We start from the raw sequence: 21,694 nt of genomic DNA, 5'->3' as shown, positions 1-21,694 counted from the left end.
TACACGTGTACATACTTTTTCATCCCCATCAAGAGGTTCTTTAGTTTTGCTTCACTTTCTTCCGTTAAGGGTGGCATCATCTACAAATCTGAGCTTGTTCATATTTATCTCAACAATCTTGATTCTAGTTTGTGATTCATCCAGCCCAGCATTTTACATGATGTACTCTGCATAAAAGTAAAATAAGCAGGGTAATAATATACAGCCTTGACATACTCCTTGCCTAATTTTGAACCAGTCAGTTGTTTCATGTCCAGTTCTAACTGTTGCTTCTTATCCATATACAGGTTTCTCAGGAGACAGGTAAAGTAGTATGGTATTCCCATCTCTTGAAGAATTTTCCACAGTTTGTTGTGATCCACACAGTTAAACGCTTTAGTATAGTCAATGAAACAGAAGTGGATTATTTTTTAGATTTCCTTGCTTTCTCTATGATTCAGTGAATGATGGCAATTTGATCTCTGGTTCCTCTGCCTTTTCTAAACCCAGCTTGTACATCTGGAAGTTCTCAGTTCACATACTGCTGAAGCCTAGCTTGGAGATATTACTTTGCTAGCTTATGGAATGAGTCCAATTGTACAGTAATTTGAACCTTCTTGGGAATGTTCTTTGGAACCCATGGAATTGTTTTTCTTTAGTTCAATATACCTGTCAATAGTCCCTGAAGGCAGATGTTAATCAAATATGATGGGTTGCTTTATCCAAGGTGGACCAACCGAAAAGTTTTTAAATGTTTTCTTCCTAACATTCCATCACAGATGAGGTAATATAATTACAATGAAGTGATCAGTTGATGATTTTGAATTTCTTCCCAAATAATAACTTTTATTCAAATCTCTAGAAAAAAATACTTTATTTTTCAAGCTTTTAAAAATTGTCCAAGTCATGCCATAAGAAATAATTGCTTCAGTGATGAGCTGTTTACACATTATTTCTAGATAAGAGCTGTTAACCATATAATTCCCTATATCAAAATAATCCTATATAAATGCTGTGTTGAGAGGGGACATGGCAGGTTATTGTAGAAAGGATATAAGTAATGCAGAGTCTCACCTTCATTCATTCGACTGGCAGACTTTGGTTAGGCAGAGGTGGTATCCCAAGTGCTGGGGATATACCCACAGGTCAAGACAGTAGACAACACTCTGCACTATGGAGAGGGGAATACACTGAACTAATGTAGAAAAAAATGCACTATTGGGCTGTGATGTGTGCTCTCAGGGAAAAGCAAGGGGGCGCTGCTGTCTTAGATAGGGTGACATGGGAGCCCTGAGACTATCTGGGGAAAAATCCTGGAAGAAGACACAGCAGGTGCAGGGGTCCTGGGACAGAACATGCTGGGCTGAGGTGCCTTCCTGCATTCACGGCTAAGGGTCGAGGTGAGGGAAGGGGTGGCAGTGAGGGGGACTCATAAATGGTCAAGTGCACCCACTGAGGGCTGTGGGAAGACAGAGGGCATGGGGGCCCCCTGGAGGAGCAGGAGAGAATGGCAGGACCCATCTTCCACCTTCCTTCTGTGTGCTGGTACACTGCTCCCTGACTCTGCGACAGAGGGACCAGGATGTACAGGCAGACAGGGGTGAGAAAGGAACCCCCATAAATCCAGCACAGCCAGATACTGATTGGGTGTGGGGATGAGCTGGAAAGGTTGATGGGGCAGACGGCAAAGAAGCCTGTTCTCTGTTTGAGTACCTGGAACTGCATCCTGAATGGGGTGGGGGGACAAGGGGGATTTATGAAGGGCTGGAACAGGAGAGTGAGCTGTGTAGACAGCAGTGTCAGAATCTGATCAGGACAGACCTGAAGAGCAGATGATGCAGGAGGTGGGGGCTCTGATGATGTAGAGCTGGACCAGGACACGATCCATGGCTGGACACAGGTGTCACTGCATCAGTTCACCTAAGGCCCCTCACCTTATGTAGGTGATAGAACTCACTTAGTGTAGTAAGTGTAACAACATATACGTGTAAAACTTACGGACCTTAGTAACCTTGGATATAGATTCATGACTGAAGAAAACTGTTAATGGCTAATAGAAATATTATTCACTCACTTTTAATACAAAATACTCCCCATTATTAAACTTCAACACAACCACCATCTCTCACAGCATAATGTTCCATCCAATTTTCTAACTCACTGAGAACAGTCTCAGTTGCTTCTAAGTGATGTCCTAAGTATTGCATTCATGCTCCCTGCCCGAAGTTTCCCCAGAGAATGTGGTTCTGATGGCAAAGGACAGTCTTAATTAAACAAGCTTGCTTCTATCAAGTGTACACCCAGAGTAATTACACCCAAAATGTTGAGAGGACTTTATAAACACATCCTGGGTTCAGAAAATAACTTGGGAGAGCTTTTGTGATGAGCACAGCGATACTTGACAATCAGAACTCTGTCTTCTCCCCTCCCAGTGATGCAAATATAGCAGTCAGCAGAATCTCTTCTTACACTGATGGAGAATTTGTGCAGATGCACACAAGACAGAGTGACAGACATTTGTGTGTTCAGGGTAGGGTATTGAGAACAGGGAGGCTGAACTACTCATGATGCCAGGAGGGCAAGGTGGGGAATCTCTTCCACAGCACTAGAGCCATCACTGAACTCATGACAAGACACAAGGCATTTCTCTAAGGAAAAATTCATCAAGCCATGATCAGGAGAGGGTAGGAAAGTGGGGGTCAGACCAGAGAGCTGGAAGCCATGCCAAGTGTCAGCTGTGCTACTATCTTACTTTGAAAGAGTCAGTACTACTGTTCATTTTTTGTGTGGCAAAATACACATAATATGAAATCTACCATTTTAACCATTTTAAGTATACAGCTCAGTAACTTTAAGTACATTTACACTGTTGTGCAACCATCATCACCACTCATCTCCAGAGCTCTTTCATCACCCCAATACTAAGCACCAGTTACACACAAACTTTGGTAGAACTCGTACAATGACCCTGCTCAGTTCAGTTCAGTTCAGTTCAGTCACTCAGTCGTGTCCGACTCTTTGCGACCTCATGAATCGCAGCACACCAGGCCTCCCTGTCCATCACCAACTCCTGGGGTTCACTCAAACTCATGTCCATAGAGTCGGTGATGCCATCCAGCCATCTCATCCTCTGTCGTCCCCTTCTCCTCCTGTCCCCGGTCCCTCCCAGCATCAGAGTCTTTTCCAATGAGTCAACTCTTCGCATGAGGTGGCCAAAGTATTGGAATTTCAGCTTTAGCATCAGTCCCTTCAATGAACACCTAGGACTGTTCTCCTTTAGAAGGGACTGGTTGGATCTCCTTGCAGTCCAAGGGACTCTCAAGAGTCTTCTCCAACACCACAGTTCAAAAGCATCAATTCTTTGGCACTCAGCTTTCTTCACAGTCCAACTCTCACATCCATACATGACCACTGGAAAAACCATAGCCTTGACTAGACGGACCTTTGTTGGCAAAGTAATGTCTCTGCTTTTTAATATGCTATCTAGTTTGATTTCCCTGGTGGCTCAGATGGTAAAGCACCTGCCTACAATACGGGAGACCCAGGTTCAATCCCTGGGTCGGGAAGATCTCCTGAAGAAGGGAATGGCAACCCACTCCAGTATTCTTGCCTCTCTGCACCCAAAAAAGGGCCTCAAAGAAATGACCCTGCTAGTAAATGTGAAATACCAGCTCCTTGTATCCAGAGCTCAGAGCTGTCCCCACATGTCTCTCTCTCTCTCTCACAGACACACACACACTGCTAACTCTGCTGAAATCTTTTTACTTTGCTAGGTAGCACGGAGAAGGCAATGGCACCCCACTCCAGCACTCTTGCCTGGAAAATCCCATGGACGGAGGAGCCTGGTAGGCTGCAGTCCATCGGGTTGCTAAGAGTCGGGCACGACTGGGCGACTTCACTTTCACTTTTCACTTTCATGCATTGGAGAAGGAAATGGCAACCCACTCCAGGGTTCTTACCTGGAGAATCCCAGGGACAGAGGAGCCTAGTGGGCTGCTGTCTATGGAGTCACACAGAGTCGGACATGACTGAAGCGACTTAGCAGCAGCAGCAGCAGGTAGCATGAATTGTGAGTTGTGAATGAATTCTTTCCCCTGCAAATGTACATACTGATGTCTTAACCCCCAGTACTTTAAAATTTGGTGACAGGGCCTTCAAAGAGGTGTGTAAGTTAGATAAGGCCATAAGGATGGGCCAAATATAATCTGACTGCTGTCCTTAGAAGAGGAGACTAAGACATAAGGACAGAGACACAGGGGTGCACGTGGACAGAGGGAGGACCATGTGAGGACCATGCAAGAAGAATGCCATTAGAAGCCAAGCAGAGAGGTCTAAAGAGAAACCAAACTGCCCACATCTTGATCTTAGACTTTCCCAGCTTCCAAAACTATGAGAGATAAACTTCTATTATTTCTAAGCTTCCCAGGCTCTGGTCTCCTGTGAGAGCAGCCTGGATGGACACAGCCCCAGCAAACTAACACAGGACCTGAAAGCAAGAATTTCTAAATAGCTTCTCTCTGCCGAACATCCTGCCTCCTCCAGGTAAGGACATACCTGCTGTTCTCCTCACAGTCCTGTTTCCTCCTCCCTCCACACCTGAGCTTCTACTCATCCTTCAGCAAAAGAACTGGGTCCTCGGAGGCGGTCCTAAGATGGCAGAGGAATAGGATGGGGAGACCACTTTCTCCCCCACAAATTCATCAAAAGAACATTTGAACGCTGAGCAAATTCCATAGAACAACTTCTGAATGCTGGCAGAGGATATCAGGCACCCAGAAAGGCAGCCCATTGTCTTTGAAAGGAGGTAGGACAAAATATAAAAGACAAAAAGAGAGGCAAAAGAGGTAGGGATGGAGATCCATCCCAGGAAGGGAGTCTTAAAAAAGAGAGAAGTTTCCAAACACCAGGAAACAGTCTCTCCGGAGGGTCTGTGGTGAGCCTTGGAATCTCAGAGGGCAAAATAACCAGGAGGAAAAATAAATAAATTATTAAAACCCACAGATCACGTGCCTAACAGCAACTCGCAGCAGAGCAGCAGCCCAGACGCTCGCATCTCCCACTAGCAAGTGGGGGAGGGATAGGGAGGAACGGGCTGCATTGCTTAGGGTAAGGACCCTCCTGAATGCCCTGAGGGCAATCTGAGGGAACTAGCTTGAGATAGCAACCTAGACTGTGGGATAGCTACCCCATGAAAAGCTCTAACCTAAGACCCCACCAGGCATGCTCACAGAATGAAGGACTGAGCAGAGCTAGCTGGCTGTGGACCAGCCCATCCCCAACTGGAGACAGGCAGGCGAGGGCAGCCAGAGCTGGAAGGGGGCAATTGCGGCCCCAGAGAGGCATCCTATACCAAACTGCATGCAGACTTTGTTGCTAACCAAGACTTCTTGGGATTCTGGATGGTAGAAATCTGCCAGGAGGGTCGCAGCCAGAGATCAGCACCCCAGAAGAGATACACAGCACACCTGAAAAATGCACGCCCATTGTACAGCCAGAAAGCCGAGTGGCTGGGATGGGGGAGGGGATAAGCTGCAGCCTTCAACTGGGGGCAACTACACGTGCCAAGCACCTGGTCACCTGAGCTGCTCAGACCTGGGATGGGTACAAAATGCAGGCCCAACCAAATCTGCACCTTTGTGGAGTATCCAAGAACCTGAACCTGAGCAGCTTAGAAATGGGAAGTGCATGCAATCCAGGGCCTGCATCAGACAGTTCCCAGCAGAGCAACCTAGAGTCTGAGCAGTGTAGACTGAAGAAGCACACACGCTGTGAGTGGGGGCAAACCCAGTATGGCTGAATCACTGTGAGCACACACCAGTGATATTTGTTTGCAGTGTTCCTCCCTCCCCAAAGCATGACTGAACAAACGAGCCTAAAAAAAAGTGAACACCACCGTGCCCCTGTGTCAGGGCAGAAATTAGACACTGAAGAGATCAACAAACAGAAGAAGCTAAAATAAACAGAGGGAACCACTCTGGAAGTGACAGGTGCAATAGATTAAAATCCTGTAGTTAGCACCAACTACATAGGAAGGGGCCTATAGACCTTGAGAAGTACAAGCCGGACCAAGGAACTATCTGAAAATGAACTGACCCCACACTGTCTGCAACAGCTCCAGAGAAAGTCTTAGATATATTTTTACTATTATCATTTTTTAAATTAAAAAAAAATTATTTTTTTTATTTTTAAGTCCCTGTTACAGCTTTAATTTTCGTTTTTATAACCTACTATTACCTTGCAAAAAAAGATGTTATTTTTAAAGCAAACTTCATATATATATATACATATATATATATATGTATATATATATTTTACAATTTTTGTGACTTTGTTGTTTTGGTTTTTTTTTAATATTGTAATTTTGAGAATCTAACCTCTACTCTAGATTTTTAATCTTTGCTTTCTGGTATTTGTTATCAACTTTGTACCTTTAAGAACCTAATCTTCAGTACCCATTTTAACTTGGAAGCAAGCTCACTGGCCTGATTGCTCTCTCCCCCTTTTGACTCTCCTTTTTCTCCAACAGGTCGCCTCTATCTCTCCCATCCCCCTTTTCTTCTCTACCCAAATCGGTGAATCTCTTTGTGTGTTCTGGGCTGTGGAGAACACTTAAGGAACTGATTACTAGCTGGATCTGTCTCTCTCCTTTTGATTCCCCCCTTTATCCTCCTGGCCACCTCTGTCTACTTCCTCCCTCTCCTCTATGTAACTCCATGAACATCTCTGAGGGGTCCAGACAGTAAAGAGCACATAGGGAAGTGATTACTGGCTAGCTTGCTCTCTCGCCTTTTGATTCCTCCTCTTCTCCTCCTGGTCACATCTATCTTCTTCCTCCCTCTTCTCTTTTCCATGTAATTCTGTGTACCTCTCTGGGTGTCCCTCACTGTATAGAAACTTTTCTTCATTAACCTAGATGTTTTATCATTGTTGATGTGTAGATGGAGAAGTCTTGAGGCTACTGTAAGAATAAGACTGAAAAACAGAGGCAGGAGGCTTAAGTCCAAATCCTGAGAACACCAGAGAACTCCTGACTCCAGGGAACATTAATCAATAGGAGCTCATCAAATGCCTCCATACCTAAACTGAAACCAAGAACCACTTAAGGGCCAACAAGCTCCAGAGCAAGACATACCATGCAAATTCTCCAGCAACACAGGAACATAACCCTGAGCCTCAATATATAGGCTGCCCAAAATCACACTAAACCCACTGACATCCCAAAACTCATTACTGGACACTTCATTGCACTCCAGAGAGAAGATATCCAGCTCCACCCGTCAGAACACCTACACAAGCTTCCCTAACCAGGAAACTTTGACAAGCCACCTGTACAACCCCACCCACGATGAGGAACCGCCACAATAAAGAGGAACCACCAACTGCCAAAATACAGAAAGGCCACCTCAAACACAGCAATATAAACAAGATGAAAAGGCAGAGAAATACCCGGCAGGAAAAGGAACAGGATAAATGCCCACCAAACCAAACAAAAGAGGAAGAGATAGGGAATCTACCTGATAAAGAATTATGAATAATGATAGTGAAAATGATCCAAAATCTTGAAAACAAATTGGAGTTACAGATAAATAGCCTGGAGACAAGGATTGAAAAGATGCATGAAAGGTTTAACAATGACCTAGAAGAAATAAAAAGAGTCAATATATAATGAATAATGCAATAAATGATATTAAAAAAACACTCTGGAGGCAACTAACAGTAGAATAACGGAGGCAGAAGATAGGATTAGTGAGGTAGAAGATAATATGATAGAAATCAATGAAACAGAGAGGAAAAAAGAATTAAAAGAATTGAGGACAACCTCAGAGACCTCTGGGACAATGTTAAACACCCCAACATTCGAATCATAGGAGTCCCAGAAAAAGAAGACAAAAAGAAAGACCGTGAGAAAATACTTGAGGAGATAATAGTTGAAAATTTCCCTAAAATGGGGAAGGAAATAATCACCCAAGTCCAAGAAACCCAGAGAGTTCCAAATAAGATAAACCCAAGGCAAAATAGCCCAAGACACATATTAATCAAAATAACAAAGATCAGACACAAAGAACAAATACTAAAAGCAGAAGGGAAAAACAAATAATAACACATAATGGGATTCCCATAAGGATAACAGCTGATCTTTCAATAGAAACTCTTCAGGCCAGAAGGGAATGGCAGGACATACTTAAAGTGATAAAAGAAAATAACCTACAGCCCAGATTACTGTACCCAGCAAGGATCTCACTCAAATATGAAGGAGAAATCAAAAGCTTTACAGACAAGCAAAAGCTGAGAGAATTCAGCACCACCAAACCAGCTCTCCAACAAATGCTAAAGGATCTTCTCTAGACAGGAAACTCAGAAAGGGTATATAACTCGAACCCAAAACAATAAAGTGGGCAATGGGATCATACTTATTAATATTTATCTTAAATGTAAATGGGTTGAATGCCCCAACCAGAAGACAAAGACTGGCTGAATGGATACAAAAATAAGACCCCTATATATGTTGTCTACAAGAGACCCACCTCAAAACAGGTGACAAATACAGACTGAAAGTGAAGGGCTGTGAAAAGATATTCCACGCAAATAGAGACCAAAAGAAAGCAGGAGTAGCAATACTCATATCAGATAAAATAGACTTTAAAACAAAGGCTGTGAAAAGAGACAAAGAAGGACACTACAGAATGATCAAAGGACCAATCCAAGAAGAAGATATAAGAATCATAAATATATATGCACCCAACATAGGAGCACCACAATATGTAAGACAAATGCTAACAAGTATGAAAGGGAAAATTAACAATAACACAATAATAGTGGGAGACATTAATATCCCACCCACACCTATGGATAGATCAACTAAACAGAAAGTTAACAAGGAAACACAAACTTTAAATGATACAATAGACCAGTTAGACCTAACTGATATCTACAGGACATTTCACCCCAAAACAATGAATTTCACCTTTTTCTCAAGTGCACTCGGAACCTTCTCCAGGATAGATCACACCCTGGGTCATAAATCTAGCCTTGGTAAATTCAAAAAACTTGAACTCATTCCAAGAATCTTTTCTGACCACAATATAGTAAGATTGGATGTCAATTACAGGAGAAAAACTATTAAAAATTCCAACATATGGAGGCTGAACAACACGCTGCTGAATAACCAACAAATCACAGAAGAAATCAAAAAAGAAATCAACATATGCATAGAAAGTAATGAAAATGAAAACACAACAACCCAAAACCTGTGGGACACTATAAAAGCAGTGCTAAGGGGAAGGGTCATAGCAATACAGGCTTACCTCAAGAAACAAGAAAAAAGTCAAATAAATAACCTAACTCTATACCTAAAGTAACTTGAAAAGGAAGAAATGAAGAACCCCAGGGTTAGTAGAAAGAAAGAAATCTTAAAAATTAGGGCAGAGATAAATGCAAAAGAAACAAAAGAGACAAAAATCAACAAAACCAAAAGCTGATTCTCTGAGAAGATAAATAAAATTCACAAACCATTAGGCAGACTCATCAAGAAGTAAAGGGAGAAAAATCAAATCAATAAAATTAGAAATGAAAATGGAGTGATCACAACAGACAACACAGAAATACAAAGGATCATAAGAGACTACTATCAGCAACTATATGCAGATAAAATGGACAACTTGGAAGAAATGGACAAATTCTTAGAAAAGTACCATTTTCCAAAACTGAACCAGGAAGAAATAGAAAATCATAATAGACCTATCACAAGTATGGAAATTGAAACTGTATTCAGAAATCTTCCAACAAACAAAAGCCCAGAACCAGACGGCTTCACACCTGAATTCTACCAAAAATTTAGAGAACACCTATTCTACTAAAACTCTTCCAGATAATTGCAGAGGAAGGTAAACTTCCAAACTCATTCTATGAGGCCACCATCACCCTAATACCAAAACCTGACAAAGATGCCACAAAAAAAGAAAACTATAGCCCAATATCACTGATGAACAAAAATGCAAAAATCCTTAATAAAATTCTAGCAAACAGAATCCAACAACATATAAAAAGATCATACATCATAACCAAGTAGTTTTATCCCAGGGGTGCAAGGATTCTTCAATATCCACAACTCAATCAATGTAATATACCACATTAACAAATTGAAAAATAAAAGCCATATGATTATCTCAATAGATGCAGAGAAAGCCTTTGACAAAATTCAACATCCATTTATGATTTAAAAAAAAAAAAAACAAACCTCCAGAAAGCAGGAATAGAAGGAACATACCTCAACATAATAAAAGCTATATACAACAAACTCTCAGCAAACATTATCCTCAATGGTGAAAAATGGAAAACATTTCCCCTAAAGTCAGGAAAAAGACGAGGGTGCCCACTCTTACCACCACTATTCAACATAGTTTTGGAAGTTTTGGCCATAGCAATCAGAGCAGAAAAAGAAATAAAAGGAATCCAGATTGGAAAAGAAGAAGTAAAACTCTCACTATTTGCAGATGACATGATCCTCTACATAGAAAACCCTAAAGACTCCACCAGAAAATTACTAGAGCTAATCAATGAATATAGTAAATTTGCAGAATATAAAATCAACACACAGAAATTCCTTGCATTCCTATACACTAATAATGAGAAAACAGAAAGAGAAATTAAGGAAACAATTCTATTCACCATTGCAATGAAAAGAATAAAATACTTGGGAATAAATCTACCTAAAGAAACAAAAGACCTATATATAGAAAACTGTAAAACACTAGTGAAAGAAATCAAAGAGGACACTAATAGATGGAGAAATATACCGTGTTCATGGATTGGAAGAATCAATATAGTGAAAATGAGTATACTATCCAAAACAATCTATAGATTCAATGCAATCTCTATCAAGCTACCAATGGTATTTTTCAGAGAACTAGAACAAATAATTTCACAGTTTGTTTGGAAATACAAAAAAACTCAAATAGCCAAAGCAATCTTGAGAAAGAAGAACGGAACTGGAGGAATCAACCTGCCTGACTTCAGGCTCTACTACAAAGCCACCATCATCAAGACAGTATGGTACCGGCACAAAGACAGAAATACAAATCAATGGAACAAAATAGAAAGCCCAGAGATAAATCCACGCACCTATGGACACCTTATCTTCAACAAAGGAGGCAAGAACATTCAATGAATTAAAGACAATCTCTTAAACAAGAGGTGCTGGGAAAACTGGTCAACCACTTGTACATGAATGAAACTAGAACACTTTCTAACACCATACAAAAAAATAAACTCAAAATGGATTAAAGATCTAAACATAAGACCAGAAACTATTAAACTCCTAGAGGAAAACATAGGCAAAACACTCTCCAACATGAACCACAGCAGTATCCTCTATGACCCACCTTCCAGAATATTGGAAACAAAAGCAAAAATAAACAAATGGGACGTAATTAAAATTAAAAGCTTCTGCACAACAAAGGAAACTATAATCAAGATAAAAAGACAGCCTTTGGAATGAGAGAAAATAATAGCAAATGAAGCAATGGACAAAGAATTAATCTCAAAAATATACAAGCAACACCTGCAGCTCAATTCCAGAAAAATAAAAGACCCATTCAAAAAGTAGGCCAAAGAACTAAACAGACATTTCTCCAAAGAAGACATACAGATGGCTAACAAACACATGAAGAGATGCTCAACATCACTCATCATCAGACAAATGCAAATCAAAACCATAGTGAGGTACCATTTCATGCCAGTCAGAATGGCGGCTATCCAAAAGTCTGCAAGCAATAAATGCTGGACAGTGTGTCAAGAAAAGGGAACCTTCTTATACCGTTGGTGGGAATGCAAACTAGTACAGCCACTATAGAGAACAGTGTGGCAATCCCTTAAAAAACTGGAAATAGAATGCCATATGACCCAGCAATCACACTGCTGGGCATACACACTGAGGAAACCATAACTGAAAGAGACACATGTATCTCAACGTTCATCGCAGCACTATTTATAATTGCTAGGACATGGGAGCAACCTAGATGCCCATCAGCAGATGAGTGGATAAAAAAGCTGTGGTACATATACACAATAGAATATTACTCAGCCATTAAAAATAATACATTTGAATCAGTTCTAACCAGGTGGATGAAACTGGAGCCTATTATACAGCATGAAGTAAGCCAGAAAGAAAAACACCAATACAGTATACTAACACATATGTATGGAATTTAGAAAGATGGTAACGATAAATCTGTATGCAAGACAGCAAAAGAGACACAGATGTATTGAACAGTCTTTTGGACTCTGTGGGAGAGAGCGAGGGTGGGATGACATGGAGGAATAGCATTGAAACATATAAATTATCATATGTGAGACAAATCGCCAGTCCAGGTTCAATTTATAATACAGGGAGCTCAGGGCTGGTGCACTGAGATGACCCAGAGGGATGGGATGGGGAACACATGTACACCCACAGTGGATTCAAGTCAATGTATGGTAAAACCAATACAATATTGTAAACTAAAATTAATTAACTAATTAATTTTTTAAAAAGAACTGGGTCCTCTTCTCAGCCTCCACACACCTGCACAGCATGCAGGCTCCCAAAGCACTTTCCACCCAGCCCCGGGCACAGGGAACTTTCCAACTTCAGTGAAAGCCTCCAGCTGCCACTTCTGCTTTCACTCACCACTTACCATCCTGTATTAAAACCCTCTAAATGTCAAGAAGCAACAGTTAGAACTGGACATGGAACAACAGACTGGTTCCAAATCGGGAAAGGAGTATACTGAAAGTCAAGGCTGTATACTGATACCCTGCTTATTTAACTTATATGCAGAGGGCATCATGAGAAATGCTGAGCTGGATGAAGCACAATCTGGAATCAAGATTGCCAGAAGAAATATCAATAACCTCAGATATGCAGATGACTCCACCCTTATGGCAGAAAGCGAAGAAGAACTAAAGAACCTCTTGATGAAAGTGAAAGAGGAGAGTGAAAAAGTTGGCTTAAAACTCAACATTCAGAAAAAGATCATGGCATCTGGTCCCATCACTGCATGGGAAATAGATGGGAAAACAGTGGAAACAGTGAGACTTCATTTTGGGGAGCTCCCAAATCACTGCAGATGGTGAGTGCAGCCATGAAATTAAAAGACGCTTACTCCTTGAAAGAAAAGTTATGACCAACCTAGACAGCTTCTTAAAAATCAGAGACTTTACTTTGCCAACAAACGTCCATGTAGTCAAAGCTATGGTTTTTCCAGTAGTCATGAATGGATGTAAGAGTTGGACTATAAAGAAAGCTGAGTGCCAAAGAATTGATGCTTTTGAACTGTGGTATTGGAGAGTCCCTTGGACTGCAAGGAGATCCAACCAGTCCATCCTAAAGGAAATCAGTCCTGAATATTCATTGGAAGGACTGATGTTGAAGTTGAAACTCCAATACTTTGGCCACCTGACACAAAGAACTGACTCATTTGAAAAGACCCTGATGTTGGGAAAGATTGAAGGAAGGAGGAGAAGGGGATGACAGAGGATGAGATGGTTGGATGGCATCACCAACTCAATGGACATGAGTTTGAGTAAACTCTGGGATTTGGTGATAGACAGGGAGGCCTGGCATGCTGCAGCCCATGGGGTCACAAAAAGTCGAACATGACTCAGTGACTGAACTGAACTGAGCTGCTGAAATTTTCCCAGCCTTCTGTCTTAACAAGCTCCACATAGAGACAGGCTCCTTACAGGCAGGAATGAGAGCTGAGTGTCCTATCTCCCTTAATTCTGCCCAGTGTGGGTCCTTCCCCTCTCCTGGTTGACCATCTTGCTTTGTAAACTAAGAGGTTTTGTGCAGTGACATCTCTAAGGGCATTGATCTCAGGGCACACAGCAAGGCTTTAATAAGTGCAGCTGGAAGGACTTGTTGGCTTCACCAAGGTGAACAACAGCAAGATGGAGTAGATGTGGATGCTGCTTCAGAAAAAGCAAGTTTGTGAGACTTTCAAAAAGACCCATCTAGACTCCACCAGAGCTCTTGGTCAGCGCATATTAGGACACATTATACACAGAAAAGCATCAGAGTCTTTCTACCTCAAGGATTCAGTGGTCAAACAAGAACTACCAACAACAAATTCCAGATGCAAAGTAAGAGTCAGATTCTAGATACCTAGTTTCAAATTCAAGTTAACCCTACATGTGGGTCTAAGTATTCATTCTACTAAGCATTGATGAAGCAGTGTTAATGTTTGAGGCCATATGCTGGTAAGGAATAAATCACTTTGAAATTCTAGACTTCACTAAGAATTTCAGACCAACAGAATGACAAGCAAAATAAACAAAGTCCTTTCCACAGAAGTCATATGCAGTACTAAAAACTTGGCTTCTAACGTGCCTTAAACAAATGATGGAGGAAAAGAACTGGCAGCCAAGTAGCAGGTCACCTAGTCCCATTCTCCAATTTAAAAAACATGCATCCCTCTGGGTCATCCCAGTGAGGGATGGGATAGGGAGGGAGGGAGGTGGGAGGGGGGTTCAGGATGGGGAACACATGTACACCCATGGTGGATTCATGTCAATGTATGGCAAAACCAATACAATATTGTAAAGTAATTAGCTTCAAAGTAAAATTTTAAAAAATAAGTCCAAAAAAAAAACCTCTAAAGTGTTACACAGAGGGGGAAAAAAAATAACTAGAAGGTAAGGAGAGGAGAAAAGAGATGTCAGGCAGAGGGGACGACATGAGCTAGCACTGGAGGTGAGTTTGGGACTAGCCTGGATGACTGGGGGAAGTCTGAGGTCTTGCACCCTGGACAACTTTAAGAAAAGGCTATATCTAAACCACAAGGCTGTGTGCATAGAACATGTGATGCCAGAGGCAGAGTGAGCCTCCTGTAATTTCACAACGTCACTCTAGACTCAAGATTATGCAGAACATTTCCCCCTGACACATACACAAAAAGAAAAAAAATAAAAAGCATGCATCATCTTTCTTCTTTTTAAATATTTATTTATTTATTTCGCTGTGTCAGGTCTTAGTCATTTCATGCAGCATCTTTTGTTGCAATGCAGACTCTCAAGCTGTGGTGTGCAGGTTCTGGAGCATGCAGGCTCAACAGTTGTGACCCATGGGCTTAGTTACTCCATGGCATAAGAAATCTTAGTTCTCCAACAGGGATAAAACCTGTGTCCACTGCATCGCAAGGCAGATTCTTAACCACTAGACCACCAGACCACCCTATTCATCACCCTTCCTATCCCTGGGGTCTGGATTCAGCAACTACAAGTAGCAGGGGGAAATCTGCCATCTATCCCTCACTCCCTAAAGCACAGACCCCACTGTCCTCCACACACTGGAAGCACCTGCTGTATTTTCCTGTCCTGGCCTCAGTATGATGTAAAATTTCTCTATGATGGATCTTCTGTGAGGGGAAGAGAGGGGAGAGAGAGACACCAGGCAGAGCGAGCTGAGTCTCCCAAAGTACAAAGGCTTTCCTGAGCTCTCTTCCCTGATCTCTATAGAGTTCCTGGAGAGCAGAGATGATAGAAAACAGAAGCAAACTCACTGTTTGAACAAGTGCCTGCTGACTTCTGCATCCACTGTGCTGAGTGGATCATCCAGGAGGTAGATGTCTGCGTCCTGATACAGGGCTCTAGAAAATGTAGAGAGGCATCAGGAGAGCCTACTTCAAATTCCCTGAAATCTCATCTCTGAATCGTGACAGTGTTTGAAAACTCTTTATGTTCATCCCAAGAGCCTAGGGAAAGAGCCAAGACCCTGCTTCACACAGGCCCACCCGGTGAGCAGGGTCTGTGTGCTCACAACCACTAGGAGCCATGGAGAAGGAGGGGCAGAATGACAACTGAAGTGCCATTTACCTGGCGAGGCTGACCCGGGCTTTCTGCCCCCCACTCAGTGTGGTTCCTCGGTCTCCTACGACAGTTAAATCTCTATTCTCCAGAAACTGTAAATCCTACATAGAGAGAGAAAAGAGAAAAAAAAAAACAAAGAATTAAAATGTGTTGTCCTCCTGCCATCTTAGCCCTTCAGTGTTAGTACTTCATACAAGTGTTTGATCAGCAGCAGTGTATTTTTATAGCAACTAAATTGTAACTTTGAACATTTTTTAAAAAATTCTCAGGGTTTAATGTGTTTTCATTCTATATTTTTTTTTCACAGCATTTATGCATTTAACCATTATAACAGGTATTTACTGAGCATCAACTATACAGCAGGCATCACTCTGGGCACAAGAATTCAGCCATGAGGAAACAAAGGCTCAGAATTTCTTTCCATGGTGGGAAACGGATGGTATGGAAAATTAACCTGAGCACAAGTACTGAGGACAGGAAGGAAAAGGAAGCCAGCTCAGGCAGATGGAGAGTAAAGGGGGGAAGTGAGTCCACATTGGCATGTGAGGGCTCTGCTCAGAGGGGTGTGAGCAGATCCGGGGGAGGGGCTCAGGGAGACCTGGAGAAGCTGCTCCACACAGAGGGAGGGGTGAGTGCAGGGGCCACAGGGAGATGCCCAAGGGGTTCAGGACAAGCAAGGAGGCCAGGAGAGCAGAGCAGAGTAAGAATGAGGGGAGTGAGGGCGGAGAAAGAGCAGGAGGAGCCTGGGGTCACTCCAGTAAAGGACTAAGGGGCGTATTGACATGGTCTGAGATTTTTAAGAAATCAATCCTGTCCTTTGTGGAAAACAGACAATAATGGGAGAAAGGCAAGGGCAGATACACGTGAGGAGGCTACTGGAATAATCTAGGTGAGAGATGACAGTGGCCAGGACCAGAGTGGAAGCAGCAGGAATGGAGAGAGGGGATCACACTCCAGACACACTTGGAAGGTGGAGTCTGGAAGACCTGCTGACGGGACAGGTGTGGGCTGTAAGAGAAGAGGACTATGGTGTCTAGGGTGAGGAAGGGGAAGGACAGGGTCTCCATTCACTGAGTTGGGGAAGATGGTGGAGGCAGGTTTAGATTTCTCTTGTGGACAAGCTGAGATGAACTCACAGTGGTGTCACAGTGCAGCTGGACATGCAGGTGTGAAGGTCTGTGCTAGAGGCACAGGTGTGAGAGCCAGTGGCCCAGGAGGTGAAGGCACAGATCTTACTTTATCAAGGAGTAAATGTGTCTTAAACAAAACATTTTACTGATCTCAGCCTCAGCTTCCCATTCTCTCTGAAGAGATAATATCTGACCTGTGTCTTCCACAGTGATACTTAAGGCAAGTGGTAGACTGACAAGATCAGTACAAGAAATTGAAGCAGAAAAAACAAGATTGTGAAAAGATATTCGACAGAAATGTCATCAGGAAATTACAAATCAAAACAAGATACTACTATAGATCTATTCAGTTCAGTTCAGTTCAGTCACTCAGTCATGTTCGACTCTTTGCAACCCCATGGATGGCAGCACGCCAGGCCTCCCTGTCCATCACCAACTCCCGGAGTTCACTCAGACTCACGTCCATCGAGTCAGTGATGCCATCCAGCCATCTCATCCTCTGTCGTCCCCTTCTCCTCCTGCCCGCAATCCCTCCCAGCATCAGAGTCTTTTCCGATGAGTCAACTCTTCTCATGAGGTGGCCAAAGTACCGGAGCTTCAGCTTTAGCATCATTACTTCCAAAGAAATCCCAGGGCTGATCTCCTTCAGAACGGACTGGTTGGATCTCCTTGCAGTCCAAGGGACTCTCAAGAGTCTTCTCCAACACCACAGTTGAAAAGCATCAATTCTTTGGTGCTCAGCCTTCTTCACAGTTCAACTCTCACATCCATACATGACCACAGGAAAAACCATAGCCTTAACTAGACGGACCTTAGTCAGCAAAGTAATGTCTCTGCTTTTGAATATGCTATCTAGGTTGGTCATAACTTTTCTTCCAAGGAGTAAGCGTCTTTTAATTTGATGGCTGCACTCACCATCTGCAGTGATTCTGGAGCCCAAAAAAATGAAGTCTGGGACTGTTTCCACTCTTTCCCCATCTATTTCCCGTGAAGTGATGGGACCGGATGCCATGATCTTCGTTTTCTGAATGTTGAGCTTTAAGCCAACTTTTTCGCTCTCCTCTTTCACTTTGATCAAGAGGCTTTTTAGTTCCTCTTCACTTTCTACCATAAGGGTGGTGTCATCGGCATATATGAGGTTATTGATATTTCTCCCGGCAATCTTGATTTCAGCTTGTGTTTCTTCCAGTCCAGCGTTTCTCCTGATGTACTCTGCATATAAGTTAAATAAGCAGGGTGACAATATACAGCCTTGATGTACTCCTTTTCCTATTTGGAAGCAGTCTGTTGTTCCAGGTCCAGTTCTAAGTGTTGCTTCCTGACCTGCATACAGATTTCTCAAGGGGCAGGTCAGGTGGTCTGGTATTCCCATCGCTTGCAGAATTTTCTAGTTTATTGTAATCCACACAGTCAAAGGCTTTGGCATAGTCAATAAAGCACAAATAGATGTTTTTCTGGAACTCTCTTGCTTTTTCCATGATCCAGCAGATGTTGGCAATTTGATCTCTGGTTCCTCTGCCTTTTCTAAAGCCAGCTTGAATGTCAGGGAGTTCATGGTTCATGTATTGCTGAAGCCTGGCTTGGAGAATCTTGAGCATTACTTTACTAGCATGTGAGATGAGTGCAATTGTGTGGTAGTTTGAACATTCTTTAGCATTGCCTTTCTTTGGGATTGGAATGAAAACTGACCTTTTACAGTCCTGTGGCCACTGCTGAGTTTTCCAAAGTTGCTGGCATATTGAGTGCAGTACTTTCACAGCATCATCTTTCAGGATTTGAAACAGCTCAATTGGAATGAAATCACCTCCACTAGCTTTGTTCGTAGTGATGTTTTCTAAGGCCCACTTGGCTTCACATTCCAAGATGTCTGGCTCTAGATTAGTGATCACATCATCATGATTATCTGGGTTGTGAAGATCTTTTTTGTACAGTTCTTCCGTGTATTCCTGCCACCTCTTCTTAATATCTTCTGCTTCTGTTAGGTCCAGACCATTTCTGTCCTTTATCAAGCCCATCTTTGCATGAAATGTTCCCTTGGTATCTCTAATTTTCTTGAAGAGATCTCTAGTCTTTCCCATTCTGTTCTTTTCCTCTATTTCTTTGCATTGATCACTGTAGAAGGCTTTCTTATCTCTTCTTGCTATTCTTTGGAACTCTGCGTTTAGATGCCTATATCTTTCCTTTTCTCCTTTGCTTTTCACCTCTCTTCTTTTCACAGCTATTTGTAAGGCCTCCCCAGACAGCTATTTTGCTTTTTTGCATTTCTTTTCCATGGGGATGGTCTTGATCCCTATCTCCTGTACAATGTCACGAACCTCATTCCATAGTTCTTCAGGCACTCTATCTGTCAGATCTAGTCCCTTAAATCTATTTTTCACTTCCACTGTATAATCATAAGGGATTTGATTTAGGTCATACCTGAATGGTCTAGCGGCTTTCCCTACTTTCTTAAATTTAAGTCTGAATTTGGTAATAAGGAGTTCATGAGCTGAGCCACAGTCAGCTCCTGGTCTTGTTTTTGTTGACTGTGTAGAGCTTCTCCATCTTTGGCTGCATAGAATATAATCAATCTGATTTCAGTGTTGACCATCTGGTGATGTCCGTGTGTAGAGTCTTCTCTTGTGTTGTTGGAAGAGGGTGTTTGTTATGACCAGTGCATTTGCTTGGCAAAACTCTATTAGTCTTTGCCCTGCTTCATTCTGCATTCCAAGGCCAAATTTGCCTGTTACTCCAGGTGTTTCTTGACTTCCTCCTTTTGCATTCCAGTCCCCTATAAGGAAAAGGACATCTTTTTTTGGGTGTTAGTTCTAAAAGGTCTTGTAGGTCTTCATAAAACCATTCAACTTCAGCTTCTTCAGCATTACTGGTTGGGGCATAGACTTGGATAACTGTGATATTGAATGGTTTGCCTTGGAGACAAACAGAGATCACTCTGTCATTTTTAAGATTGCATCCAAGTACTGCATTTTGGACTCTTTTGTTGACCATGATGGCTACTCCATTTCTTCTGAGGGATTCCTGCCTGCAGTAGTAGATATAATGGTCATCTGAGTTAAATTCACCCATTCCAGTCCATTTTAGTTTGCTGATTCCTAGAATGTCAACATTCACCCTTGCCATCTCTTGTTTGATCACTTCCAATTTGCCTTGATTCATGGACCTGACATTCCAGGTTCCTATGCAATATTGCTCTTTACAGCATCGGATCTTGCTTCTATCACCAGTCACATAGACCTATTAGACTGGCTAAAATTCAAAACACTGAAAGCACCAAATATTGAAGAGGGTGTGGAGCAACAGGTACTATAATTCATTACTAATGGGATGTGAAATGGCACAGCCATTGTGGAAGATATTTTGGCACTTTTCTTTACAAAGTTTAGCATGGGGCTTACTACATGATCTAATAATCATTCTCCTAGATATTTGCCCATATGAACTGAAAATTTATGTCCACATAGGAACCTGTACCTCAATACTCATATCAATTTCTTTCATAATTTCTAAGAACTAGAAGCAAGAAAGATGGCCTTCACTAGCTCCATTTAGAAACAAACCAAGGTGCAACCATACCATGGGATATTATTTAGCAATAAAAACAAATGAGTTATCAGGCCATGTGGAGAAATCTTAAATGCATTTGACTAAATTAAAGAAGGCAGTCTGAAATGCTTCATTTTGCCATGTGGGGAAATCTTAAATGCATTTGACTAAATTAAAGAAGCCAGTTTGAAAATGCTTCATTTTCTAAAACGCTATGAAAAAGGCAAACTATAAATACTTGAAAAAGATCAGTGACCACTAATGGTTGAGTGAAGTGGAAAGATGACGATGCACAGCACAGATTTTTAGGGCAGTAAAACCTCTGTATGATAATGTGCTAGTGAATGTATGACATTACGTATTTGTCAAAACCCATAGAACTGTACAATAAAAATGAAATTTAATGTAAAGTATGAATTTTAGTTAATAATAATGTATTTTGGGGCTTTCATCTATTGTAACAAATGTCCCATACTAATGCAGACAATAATAGAGAAAACTGGGGGAGAGGTAATCAGAAGATGGAATGTATGGGAACTCTGCAGTACCTGCTCAATTTTTCTATAAACCTAAAACTGCTCTAAAATAAAGCATTTAAAAAAAAAAAAAAAAAACGGAACAGGCTGGGCATGAAAAACCAAAGGGAAAGAAACAGTGTGTTCAAGGTACACCAAGATAAACTGCTGGACTAAGTAGATTCTTATTCATGGAAGCAGGAAAAACTGAAAGCTAAGGATATGAAGTTTCAACTTGAGAATCTGGGAATCTATCAAAAGTTATAATTTAACATTATTTAAGAACTAAATAGACAAATCAGAGTATCTGGTGAGGTGGGAGGGAGAGATAATAAGAACATCACCAAATGACAAGATAACAAACAAAGTTTATATTACACAGCCTTATATTACAAATCTTAGATTGCCTGTAATTACCACTGGACAGATCCTGGCACAGACAAACAGAGTTTGGGAAGTTTGTTATCTACTAAACCCATCAGGCATCAATCTATGATGCCCAGCAGTACCTTTCTGCAGATAAAGCCCTCTTTTGTCTCTACTTTAGCAAATTTGGGGAGAAAGCAAGTGGCACAGTGGGGTCTCCAGGATAAGAAGTTTTCTGATCTCCCTCTCACTTTCCTCTTCTACAGAATGTACTGCAGAAACAAGAGTCACTAAACTCAATGATGTTGTGAGAAT

At 41.7% G+C, this 21,694-nt stretch overlaps 1 protein-coding gene across 1 annotated transcript in view; it reads right to left on the bottom strand.

Moving 5' to 3' along the window:
• LOC120883239 (multidrug resistance-associated protein 4-like) overlaps nucleotides 1-21,694 on the bottom strand; it is a 236,405-nt gene that overhangs the window by 94,397 nt on the left and 120,314 nt on the right. The window contains exons 12-13 of the mRNA XM_040267267.1: nucleotides 15,832-15,926; nucleotides 15,519-15,605 (exon numbers count right to left, since the gene is read on the bottom strand). Of these exons, the coding sequence (XP_040123201.1) occupies nucleotides 15,519-15,605; nucleotides 15,832-15,926 (182 nt within the window). The remainder of the gene's footprint in view (nucleotides 1-15,518; nucleotides 15,606-15,831; nucleotides 15,927-21,694) is intronic.

Source organism: Oryx dammah, unplaced genomic scaffold (genome assembly GCF_014754425.2).
Source record: "Oryx dammah isolate SB20612 unplaced genomic scaffold, SCBI_Odam_1.1 HiC_scaffold_24, whole genome shotgun sequence".
NCBI lineage: Eukaryota > Metazoa > Chordata > Mammalia > Artiodactyla > Bovidae > Oryx > Oryx dammah.
The sequence above is the reverse complement of the archived record's forward strand: the minus strand, read 5'-3'. Positions and strand labels throughout refer to the sequence as shown.